This window comes from Carassius carassius, chromosome 36 (assembly GCF_963082965.1).
Source record: "Carassius carassius chromosome 36, fCarCar2.1, whole genome shotgun sequence".
In the NCBI taxonomy this organism is placed as follows: Eukaryota; Metazoa; Chordata; class Actinopteri; order Cypriniformes; family Cyprinidae; genus Carassius; species Carassius carassius.
The window spans coordinates 8080110-8093344 of NC_081790.1; the positions used below are offsets into that span (position 1 = coordinate 8080110).

General features: G+C 37.1%; 1 protein-coding gene across 2 annotated transcripts in view; it reads right to left on the reverse strand.

Moving 5' to 3' along the window:
* Window positions 1–13235, reverse strand: part of whrna (whirlin a) — an 85505-nt gene that overhangs the window by 26531 nt on the left and 45739 nt on the right. For both annotated transcript variants that reach the window (XM_059526100.1, XM_059526101.1), the window contains exons 3-4: window positions 12214–12435; window positions 7449–7574 (exon numbers count right to left, since the gene is read on the reverse strand). In XM_059526100.1, the coding sequence (XP_059382083.1) occupies window positions 7449–7574; window positions 12214–12435 (348 nt within the window). The remainder of the gene's footprint in view (window positions 1–7448; window positions 7575–12213; window positions 12436–13235) is intronic.

Genomic DNA, 13235 nt, shown 5'->3' on the forward strand with positions numbered 1-13235 from the left:
TCCTGCTTTTACTGTAAATGTAATATGTCTTAAATCAATCGCTTTATTTCTCAGTATTGGATGAGAAACTGAAGAGATGCCAAAAAAAGAGACATGCTGTAGCTTTAGAGCTACAAACAGGGTACATTTCTTCTGGATGGTTCTGACAAGTCTCCTCATCTCATCCATTCATCCTCCCACTCGTTGATCTGCTCTTTATCTTTTCCCCATGCTCCTTCTGCTTGTCACTCATTTATCTCAATCATTGTTTCTTCTTTTGTCAGTCCGGCTCGGAGTAAAATATTTCTATTTTGAAGCTCTTACTCTGGGATTAACTCGTCACAAAAGCAAACTAGCTCCATTTCTCTTTATCTTGCTCTTGTTCTGTTTTCATCACTATCTCTCAGTTTCATCCCAGCTTTCTTTATTGATCAATAGCCGCCTGCCCCTCTGCCCGCCCAAAGACACTGGAGGTTAATTAAAGAGGCTTTGCAGTAATCATGATATTAATAAATTGTGGTGTTGATCAATTTAGACGCAATACAGCTTTGTTTTCCCAAAGAACACAAGAGAGGTGTTTGAAATCGATGCGGCAGATACAAGCTCTTGCTTTCCCTAGCGAAACAGCCAATCATTAGCTCAGGTTTATCTTCCGGCATTTCTTTTCAGTTTATCACTCCAGAGTGTTCAAACGCTGTGAGACACCAGATACACTTATTACAGGAAACACATCAAACCACTGAGGCATGTGAGAGAGAAACTCTTGAAAAGGATATTAAAGGAATAGATCACCAAAAAAATGTAAGTCGTTCTAAACCTATATGACTTCAAAACAGTCAAAAAGAGAAATTCTCAAAAATGTCCAAGCTACTTAAATGTAAATGGCTATAAAACTTTTTTCTGCAAAGGTCAAAACAAGAATTCTAAAAAAATTTCAATGCATATATATATATATATATATATATATATATATACTATAAATGGCTATAAAAAAGTAAAAAAATAAATAAAAAACAATTAAAAAATGTCCATGGTGCTTTTTTAAAAACCAAACAAAGCAGTGCTATAAATGGCTATAAAATGGCAAAAATAGCATCATAAAAGTGGTCCATATGAATTGCACATATTTAAACTTTACTTTAGAAGACCTGAAATAAGTACACAAGTACATAAGTACACCTGCACAAGTACTATGGACCATTGTTTGTAACTAAACCTAAAATTAAAACTATTAAAAAATCTTGCCAGTAATTGAAATAAAGATGAAATTAAATTAAATATAAATATAAACATATCAGGGGGAAAAAAGTGAGAGAAAACATAGAAATGCTGGCTGGCCAACTAACACAAATAAATAAGTTGAAGTACTAAAACTACTAAATCCCTAAAAAAAAAAACACACAAATAAATCACAAATAAAAATAAAATAAAGAGTAAAAAAAAAAAAAAAGCTAATAAAAAGAAATATATAGCTATATATACATAGTAACTTATAAAACTAGTAAAACCACCTAAAAAAAAAAAAATTTAATGAAAAATATACTAAAATAACAACTAAAGTTATTGCATGATCAAGAACTGTAATCGAGATGTAATCCCAGTTGTCTGATTTAGACTTAGCATCTAAAAAGCAAAGTTTGGCAACAAACAAACAAACCTAAAAAAAAAAAAAAAACCTGTAATCTGTCCTGACCTCTCATGACTTGGAATCATGTGAGGAGTATAATCATGACAGGATCAAGAAGAATAATCCTCATGTTAACGTTGCAGTTCAGCCTCCCTCTCTCTCTCTCTCTCTCTCTTCTTTCACCTCACTCCATCATTTTTTCCCTTTAACTGTATTTTGCACTCCCTGTCAGTGAAGGAACGACAGCTTTTTGTAGCTGTGAAGTAACCGGCAGTCATTTGTTTTCAACAAGCAACGTCGATTTTTAACAACATGAGAGACAATTTAATGCAAATGAGCAATGGCCGTGATGCTGCGACTACCAATGAGAGTAGAGGCAGTCGACTAAGAAGTTGAGCAGTCGACAAGAAGCCAACAGCACAGACTGGGAGGCCTCCAGAGATATCACTGCTGTCAGTGCAAAGGCCCTTGAGAGTGAATGAGGAAAATGCTTGGCATTTGGAAAAGCGCCCGCCCCGACCACGGCATCCCTGACATTTCTCTCTTTCCTGATGAAGGAGAAAGAAAATGATGGAAGAGAAGACAGATGAGAAATGGGCTTGGCTGCTTGTTTTTCCCAAATGGCTCCAATATCCGGACAGCAATCAGAAACCATGGCTAATGCACACAGCAATCATGCTTTGTTACAAATCCAGGTCTGTGAGAGGAATAACATCTGCTCTACGTCAGAGCATAGTGCATCACTCGTTCTTCATTTAGCAAAGTAGTTTAGAGGTTGCAGCTATAAGCCAAATACAAGACTATAAATTTCTATCTTTACACACTCACTTTTTCACCTGCAAGGTTGCTGTCTTGCATTTAAGTCTGTTATTTTAAAAGAACTTTAAATTGCTTTAGATAGACGTGGAGAGTTTTTCAACCACAGTACAAATTTTTTTTCTATTATAATTAGTTTTATTTTATTATTTCACATAAAGTTATCAAAACATTTTTTTTCTTGTAGTATTCAGTATACTCACTGGGATAAGAGATTTGACCTTTTTGTCTTTTTATTCTTTTATACTGGCTTTAATCATTGTTTCTGTCCTTCTTACTCTCCGTCTTTCTTCCTGCCATTCTCTAATGAACGGTCATGCTCTGAATACGGACAAAGTGGTGCTTACCCCATCCGTTCATTCATTCATCATTGTACTTAATGGCTGTTTAAGACTTATGGCTACACCAAGAGTACTTAAAGTTTGAGTATTACTAACTCACAGTGACAGGAGCAGCAATACAGACAGACCCTCCCAGAGTCCAGACACTTCTTCTGTGAACAGCCTCCTCCTCTGAAAGACTGCCTATGGGTATCTGTCTGTGGATATGGCTATGTGCTTAGTAAAGGTAGGAAAAGATCATGTCCCTAAATATCACAGTGAAAGTGTACGGTTCCCCTGAGCAAAAGTTTCCACAGCAAATGACTTTCTTCTCAACTCTTCAAGGACCAAAGTGAATTGGCTTAAGTGACGCAGGGTGGACAGCTGAATAGAGAGGGAACCGGCACTCAATATGACTGATAAGAATCATGACAGCTTTAAAAAGTATGAGCTATAAAATATTAATAGAGGGTGGAAAGCACGTTGTGCAAAGGTGAAGGGACATCTGACTGCAGATCACAGACATTCAAGCAATTCTGTGAGTCATTTGCAAGTACAAGAAAGCACTACTTTATAAGACTCTCTAAGGTTTTGTAATTATTTTCAAGGAATCTGACGGCAATACCATGATTTTCACTTAAAGATCAGCTAAAATAAAATTCTAACTTCAAATAAAAATAAAATAAAATAAAATGTACAGTTTAAAAATGCAGCTTAGGACAGGAATGGTGGATTTCTTCTTTTGAAAAAAAAAAAAATAATAAAATAAAAATTTACAGTCTAAATATATGCAACTTATCAGGAAGGGAATGGTGGATTTCTTCTTTTGAAAATGAAATAAAATACAAAGTAAAAAATAAAATAATAAAATTTAGTCGGAAATAATGTATTTCTTCTTCTAAAAATAAACTAAAATAAACTTATAAAAATACATAAATAAAATAAATACCTATGAGAGAGAGAGATAAACAGGCAGAGATAGAAAGTTTAGCGGGTCCAATTTACTGAATCAAAAAGACCTCAAAGTAACTGTGTCTGAACCTTCAGCCTCAGGCTGACAATATCAGCTAATGGAGCAGCTGAGTTTCACTAAAAACTCAGTGAATGAAGCCCTAAAAAGCCTTTATACTTTTATGGGTTTTAGTAATTTGACCGTTACAAACAGCAACACCACTCCCAGTAAGTGTCTTACCATCCTACAGCCAAGAAGTGCCTTAATTGTATTGCTCATTATACATTTAGTACAGTTATAGAGGAGAAGACCAAAGTGAGACTGCAATAAAGCAAGCAGAGACAGTAAGACATATGCATACAAAATAAAAGAATAACACTCCAGAAAAGCACGTCCAAGATAAGAGGAAGACGAAAACAGAAACAGAGGCTGAGGCTTGAGTGAATGCACACTGATTAACTCCAGCTCTTCAGGGGTCAGTAGGGATTTTGTGCTCTTTAACACTGAAGCTGAGAGACTGCTCAGTGTGCAAGCACCTTATTCCATCCAATTAAAACTCTACGAGCTGCATTCGCCACGAAGACCTCTAACATTTTACATCTCCGTTTCAACCTCCTAAACCCCAGGGTTGGAGATAAAGATAAAGGCAGGGAGTGAGTGAGATAAGACAACAGATATTGTTTGCAAACAAGTGCTGGTGTTGCCTGAGGAATAAAGTGCTACTGCGGTCATAATCATTTCAGAGATAGGACTAAATTCATCCATCACGACTGTCCTGAGTGTGATAAGCACATTCCTCTGTGGCAGCGTGGAATAAGAAAGAAAAGATATTCTGAAGAGAGTTGGAGCCCAAACAACATTGGACCCCACTGACATATACTGTACCGTATTCAAAGTCATTTTTTCACAAAGTCTTATTTTGCGTTCCACAGAAGAAAAAAATGAATGCATGTTTGGACATTTTTCAGTTGCTCTTTTCAAAATGTAACAAGCTACTTCTTTCAATTAGAATGGGTATCTCAAAATATATGACTGGTAATGTCAGACTGTATTGTAAACCCAGCTTTACAGTCAAGTGAGCTGAAGCAATAATCAAACATACGCTCCTAGACTGTTCTCATACTGTACATAAGGGTGTTTGATTCATTTCAGTGAATAAGTTTATATTAGCCATGCAAATTATTCATTTTATATCTTTAAATTGTAAAATATTATGTTAAATGCTGCTGTGCACAACTATGTTTTGTAAAACATAGGGTGTCTCTACTTTAAAGGGATAGTTCACCAAAAAATATCATCATTTACTCACCCTCCACTTGTTCCAAACCTGTGCCAGTTTCTTTCTTCTGTTGAATGCAAAAGAAGATATTTTGAAGAATGTTGATAACCAAACAGCTGACAGTGGTCATTGACTTCTACAGTGTTTTTCCCATACTATGGAAGTCAATGGTTAGGGTTAGCTGTTTGGTTACCAATATTCTTAAAAATATCTTCTTTTGTGTAAACGACTGAAGGAAATTGATACAGATGTGCAACAATTTTTAAGGTCGCGTAAATCAGTGGTTCCCAACCTCGTCCCTGGAGGCCCACCAACACTGCACATTTTGCATCTAATGCGATTAATCTAAGATTATAAATGTGATATTGCCTAATTGTAAGTGAACTACAGCTCTGTGTCATGAATGCCGCTCAATCTGAAAGCAGGTGATGACTACTAATCACCGGACCAGCTTTACTGACGGGATGCGCATGACAATCGAATGCGATTAATTGCACAACCCTAGTCAGAAAGCTCTCAGATTTCATCAAACATATCTAAATTTGTGTTCTGAAGATGAACGAAGTTCTTACGGGTTTTTAACGACATGAGGGTGAGTAATAAATGACAGAGTTTTAATTTTTGGGTGAATTATCCCTTTAAACCCTGCATAACAAAACATTTTAACATCAAAATCTATCTCTACGCCACATACCGGCATACACTTTGTGATTTCCGATTTGAAAGTCTCAGATTTGAAAGTCTCCAGCTTTCTCAATTGAACGAAACACAGCATTAATATTTATGAAGTCTGGTAATTCCAAGATGGATCACTTCTGCTTTGAGCAAAAAGCGATTTGTTGCCAATACCAATTTGTGCCTCTTTTCACACAGGTTAGTATATATGGGGCTGCACCTATTGAAGGAAACCTCTCTACAGACCCCTTGGCCTTAAATCCATCTCAAGGGATCTGTTAGGAAATAGATGTTTCATCCACCTGGGTTCATTGATCTGTGCATTTGTGTTTTTCTGCTTGTGTGTCTATATTGGGGTGTGGGTCAGGGGTTCACCTGCTGCTAACACTATAATAACACAATCACTCTGAGTGCCGGGGTATTTGGATGAAAGCTATTTTTTCACTCTGGAGTGGTGGCTCACACACATTGAGGCTTACTTGCTCATTTTACAAGGACAGCTCATAGCAACCATGACAGTCAAGCTACAAAAAGACAAAAAATATACTAATAATTAGCTGTCTAGAGATACTTTCAAAGAAAGAAATAAAAAAAGATTGTTTTTTTTTTAAGTTTGGGGACAGTTTTTAATGTTTCCGAAAGAAGTTGGATTTTTGTAAATGTCTTATCTGCTGCAGTTGACCAAAATGTGTAAAACACATAAAATAATTAAATTTCTTTCAAAATAAAATACTGACCCCAAACTTCTAAAGGTTAATGTACAGTATATGTTATATTTCATATGGCATATGTGCCATGATAAATGCATTTTTATGGATTCCCACAGCAGCTATGAGGCACTGTAAACACAGCTTCCTGCCAAACCGCTGCCCAGAAATCCATCTCACATCTCTCTTCCAAACAGACATATGGCCTGAAGATAAAACATCCAGCACTCTCTCCAATGCTATCTCTCTCCACGAGTGTATCTGGATCACCCTCCTTTTAAACTGCCATCTCCTCTCAATCCCACCATGAACCAAAAGGCTGAGCACAAAGCGAACTGCCAGCTTGAAAAGAGCTTAAAACTTTCCCTGACACCACATAATAATGATATTCACCTAAAAATGTGGTGAAAAAACTAACAATGGAATAAAAGCAGGATGTCTGGGCATATTATTCAACAGAAGAATAGCTAGAGGAAAAATCACAGGCACTTCACAGTGGACTCCAATATTTCTTTCTCTTTCTTTCATGCACAAACACACTTGAGGGAAGCGCTAAAATCAAAGCGGGGGCAGAGGTAAAACCACCCGGACTCTTTGGACAGAATATACAAACATGTTTTATCAGTCAACAAATCAGCAGATTTATGGGATGCCTGTTAGACAGTGGGCAAAGAACAGTTTATTTTGGTGGAGACTTTGCATTGACTTCTTTTGTTTTTACACTGAGATAATGATTATTAGATATTCTAAGCCTTAACCTCACCCAACCAACATTTTTGCATTTTCATGAAGACATTATGAAGTCTGTTGAGCTGTTTTCCTCAAAAAACACTGGCTGCTGCTCACAGTATAGGCAAAACCTGATACAAAAGACTGAATGCAACAAAGAAAACCTTTAAATATCTGGAAAGAGAAAATTTAAATCAACATGTCAAAGAGCTGTGGAACAATTAACGTAAGAAATGAGAGAGAAATACAGACTAAGGAGTGTGAAATATTTGGACAGTTAGAGAACACGATAAGACAAGTGAAGCAAAAAGCAATAAAAATAGATCAAATGAAAGGATGTGGATAAAACAGGTATAAACTGTACCTTTATTCCTCCACACTCTGCTGCAGAGCCTCTGTCCACACCTGTGATGTAGATACCCAGAGAGTATTCAGCCCCTCCGCGGATCATGAGACCCAGAGAACGGCCGTCATCCAGAACCAAATTTACCTGCGAAGAGGAAGAGATTGTCTGATTAACAGCTAAATCAAATACACAAGTTACACATTTAAAAATGCATTTCAAGTCAGGGGTGACTACGTTTTGTTTTTAGAGAGGTTTAAGAGGTTAACACTATTATTTAGCAAGGACTAAAGCACTAAAAGGTGTCATTTCCTTTATATTCCAAAGATTTAAAAAAAAAATGTATCATGGATTCAACAAAAATATCAAGCAACACAATGTTTTTTTTTTACATTAAAAATAAAAAATATGTCTCTTTAGTTGCAAATCAATCTAGATTAAAACAGAAATCAGTTATTTTAAATTTTTAACAATTTTAAAACAGTTTTTACTGTACGTATTTTGGATCAAATAAACGCAGCCTTGGCGTGCATAAGAGACTTATGAACTTTTTAACAGTAGTGTATCTTGTATCATGCATTAGCAATCAGACATTTTAAAGAGTGGCTTAAGCATCCAAATACTTCACACAGACTGCTCTACACACACAAACACACTGGAATGTAGTGCTGACATTACAGCGACAAGGAAATTAAAATACTTCCCAACCACAACGTGTTGTTCATCTCTCAAATATAGAGCAGCCATTACTGTGCCTTACAACTATAATTCTCGACTCTAACTACCTATGCGCCTTAGCGAACGACAGTTCTGCTGAACCAGCAGAAGGACTCATGTGACTCCCATGACCTCTTCAATGCGCAGCACACAAAAGCAACAATAGCGCTGTGATTAGAATGCATCATAGAATCCCCACAGAGCCAATCAGACGGGGTCACCAGAGCACTCTGGGAGATCAATGTGGCAGTGCGCAGTCTCATCCAAAAACAGCACCCACCTAAAGCATCTGTCACCCACTAGCACGCTGCTTAAAGGTTAGCACTAGCCATCCCTGAAAGGTCAAGGTGGCGTAGGGCCATACTCTGTTTTGTGTGTGTCACTGTTCATAATGCCACACATTTATAAATGTCTCTCTCATGAATGGCTTCTTATATTTATTTTTGATTCTTCTTTCGAAGCGTGCTAGGGGCTAAACAGACTTCGGCTTTCAAATGAGCTTTTTACGCAACTTTAGTTTCGGAACCGAGGAATTCGTTAGAATTACCCTGCAAATTGCTTCCCCACGTTGTGAGACTGAACAAGAGGGTAGTAAATCAGGGCGGACCGAGGCAGATTTCTGCTGCGCTGTGCAGTACTGATGAAGTCGTCGTGCTGCGCTAGTGCGCTTGCTTCCAGCGGCTGCGGGGCCTGAGAAAGAGCGTGTACTCTCCAATGGCCTTGGCAGATTTACACCTGAGTGAACAGCTCATAAAACTCTCCCCCTATAACCACATTTAACAAATTCTGGCACACAGGTGAGAACAGAAGAAATTACGGAGGGGTAATAGTGCTAGGGCAAATCCGAGGAGCAGACAGAAAAAGTGTAGCACAGTTTCCGTTAAAATAAGTTGCGTAGTGTCAAACTAATTGTTTTCAACATTGATACTAATAGAACTGTTTCCTGAGCGCTCATATCAATTAGAATGGCTCATGCAACACAGAAGACTGAAGTTATCACTGCTAATATTTCAGTTTTGTCATGGCAGGAATTAATGACGTTTAAAAAAATATTCAGATATCATCGGAATGCAAATGTGTTTTTTAGAATACTATCATCAAAGAGAATGACGAGTTGTTTTTCCTTATTAGGATTGTGAGACTAATTCAGAATTTTGAAATATAAAATGAAATTGACCTTTTATTCCATGGCTCCATAGAATGCTACTTAAAAACCATCATTTTCTACCACCAGATTAAAAACGTCATCACTTTGCAAACACTGAATTGGTCTAGAAACCAGTTATTTTAAACTGTAATAATATTTCACAATATTATAGCTTTACTGCATATTTAATCAAATAAATGCAGCTTAAGTGAACACAGACTTATGAATTAAAAACAGTAGTGTATCTTTTTTTATATAATTTAAAAACAAGCACTTGTTCTCTATTTATTTTTTTTTTAAATGCATTACATTCAGACATTCTGAAGTGTGGCTTAAGCGTCCAAATACTACACACAGGCTGCTTTACACACACAGACCTCTGGCACAGAATACAAAAAATAGAGAGATAAGGAAGAGTGCTATTTGGGAAGCGGACAGAAAAAAGTTCTCACATTTAAAAGGAGGCAAAATGGACAATGTACAGTGATTGATCGCTTAATTTGTCCAACTAACAGTGTGCACTCACAGTTCCTTAGGCAAATAATGACATGCAAACAAAACACATTTTTTTTCCTCACCCTTCACTGATTTTTATATTTAATTCATATTGTTTAAAATTCATAACAGAGCACCTGCGTACAACTGCAGATGTCTTAGACTTGTTCAGGTCTGATGGAGACTGTGTAACTGTGGAACAGACTCTTGTATTTGCTGCTTCTTAATGTTTCATACATATTCAATAATTTGCTGATAAAAGACACCTAGCCCAAAACACTAATCCACCGGTTTGGATTTGCTCCTAATAGACGGTATTGTTCTAAATGGAAATGCATCGACGTCAAGAGTTTATCAGTCGAGTACACATTGTGTATGTTTACCAGAAAGACTTCTGTAAAATGCAAATCAAACACACACACTAATTCACACACACATCGCTACAGTTTTTTTTTTTATATCTAATCGAATGAAATGAGCACAAAAAGCTTATCAGAAGTAACAGAAAATATCCTAAGTATAATATATAAGTAAACCAAATCAGGCTTATAAAGTGCTATTGCCCATTAGCTAGCGGAGATGATCACAGATAGTTTAGCCCAGAGATGTGCGTGTGTGACAGCGGATAAATTATGACTTATAGAAAAGGGCAACAGTCCATTGGCACTTCGACATCACTAAGGTTGTCATCAGCTGGCACAGATAAGATAAAGAGCTTTGATTTAAGGAAATAATAGCACAGACAGTTTTCATGAAAGGCAAGGTAAATTCTTCATTGGCACTTCTCTTACGCACCAGTGGGAACTCATTTCCACACTCAACCTGCGGTATACAGGAGCACTTAACACCACATCCATTTATTGAAGCTGGTGAGCTGTAAACAACGCAGCTTTAACATTGAGTGTTTAAAGACTCTTGGACATGCAAATTATCAGAAGTTCTCTATCTTCAGTTTACTGTAGTTGTCTTCCACTTGGAGCGAATGGCGGTTTATTCATCTGTTTTTTCATTATATTCTAGGGACAAAACTGCTTTATGAACATGCTTTATGAAGAAACTATTTTAGGAAAACTCTGCACTGAATTATTTTTATACTAAAAGTGATTTATCTAAGATGATAACCATTATTTTGTAAGATTGAGTGAGTGTGTGTGGTTCAGGTAAACCCTATTTTATGGGGACAAAATCTCCCCACAAAGATGGCAATATCTGAAAAATCTGTCTGATTCGTTCAAATAAAAATACACTACTATCAACAAGTTTGGGGCCAGAAATTTGTTACAAAAGATGTCCATTTCCGGGGGGAAGTCGTGGCCTAATGGTTAGAGAGTCGGACTCCCAATCGAAAGGTTGTGAGTTTGAGTCTCGGGCCGGCAGGAATTGTGGGTGGGGGGAGTGCATGTACAGTTCTCTCTCCACCTTCAATACCATGACTTAGGTGCCCTTGAGCAAGGCATCGAACCCCCAACTGCTCCCCGGGCGCCGCAGCATAAATGGCTGCCCACTGCTCCGGGTGTGTGCTCACAGTGTGTGTGTGTTCACTGCTCTGTGTGTGTGCATTTCGGATGGGTTAAATGCAGAGCACAAATTCTGAGTATGGGTTACCATACTTGGCTGAATGTCACTTTCACTTTCACTTTCACTTCACTTTCAAATAAATTTGGTTTACACACACAGACACAAATTAGTAAGTAATAATGAAAAACATTTCTCAAGCAGCAAATAAGCATATTAAACACTGAAGACTGGAGTAAAAATGCTTAAAGTTTTGCTTTTCCATCAATTGTTATGTCAAATTGTTATGTATTTCACAATATTATAGAGTCCTATGAAATGTTTTATTTTTTTCCCAAATTCGTTTTTTTTATTTATTTTTTTTTATTTATGTATTTATTTCTTTTCTAGACCACCTTTTTTAATTATTAAATAATTTTTTTTCATAAATTTTGAAATCACCATGAGTGTCATACACAATTCAGTAAGTGTAGGAAACAAAACCGTGCGTCTGTATCATTCATTCATAAAGAACTGAAAACATGAGGGATTCATATTTAAATTATATTTTGCCGCTTAATATTCACAGACACTAGTCCATGCCATGATTTGAAGTATACAGACCTACTTTTGATCTATTAATCTAAAATTTGTCAAATTACGTGACATTCTGTGTTATACAGAAATTTTTTTTTTTTTTAATGAGTGGATTTCGCAATTCCGGATTGTGAAAATCATAGGGCCGTAATATCATTGTTTTAGTCTATTTGTAATCAAATACATGCAGCTTTGGTGAGCAAAACCATCCCACCAACTGAGTATCGAAATGGAATTTGGTCATATCACTTTTACATATGCATCATGTACAGTAAACACATTAAACTAGCTGCTAGCATTTAATTCAAGTATACAAATTTAGATGTAAACTTTCACCTTCTTCTCATCACCGTCCTGCAACAGCTGCATATGGCTGCGGCCCTGACTGTTGGACCTGCGCAGGGTTGCACTGCGATGCTCCGCCAGCAGGTCAGGGGGTGGGGACACACTGCGCCCCTGTGGATCCACCCAGGTGTAGACATGATTTGTGACATAACCCCCCGGGATCCGTCCCACAGAACGCACTGACATGGAGAGCTTTTTGCTGCCCTTCAGCACCTGTTAAAGACAGTTACAGGGAGACATAGCCAAACAATCAGTCTAGCGTATCTGCTAAGTGATAAAAAGCAGAGACAGTTATGGGAATGTCAAGATATTCATGCAAAAATGCTAACATTTCCACTCGGTAAGATAAAAAGCTCCATCAACACACATGCCATACACAAACAAAGTAGCACACAGAGTCAACAAAGCTACCTGGAAACTGAAGATTAGCTCAAACTCAAGCTACAAGCTCAACAATTTAAAGCAGTTAAACACTTAAAGTTACACTGAAAAAAAACAAAAAATGTATGATTCATTCAATTGAAATAATTTAGGGCAGTGGTTTTCAACCTGTGGGCCGCGGTGGTATTGCAGGTGTGCCGCCAATTACTAATAAAATAAATAATAATATATTTCATATAATTAAATAACAAAAAATAAATATTAAACTGTAACTATGCTTCCACTATTCGAGCTCGCTGACATGAGCACATGAGCATAGAGAGAGTTGTGAGTGCACAGGACGCAGTTTAAGTGAGAGGAGACACGTTTTAAGTGCGCACACTCTCACCGGGTGAGAGCAGCGTGTATCTGAGCAATCACGTCTGGTTTTGTGACAGAGCAAAAGGAAATCTGCGTGCGAGCGGAGAGATTCGCGCTCGTGCATTATTTTAATGTGCTTTCGCATTACAATAATGCGCTCTCTCTGCTGCTTCTGCACCGCACACACATACTGTATATATTTATATTTTATTTATTTTTTTGCCATAAGTCTATAAATGTTGTTACACCTTTTAGAATAGTGATTATTTTGA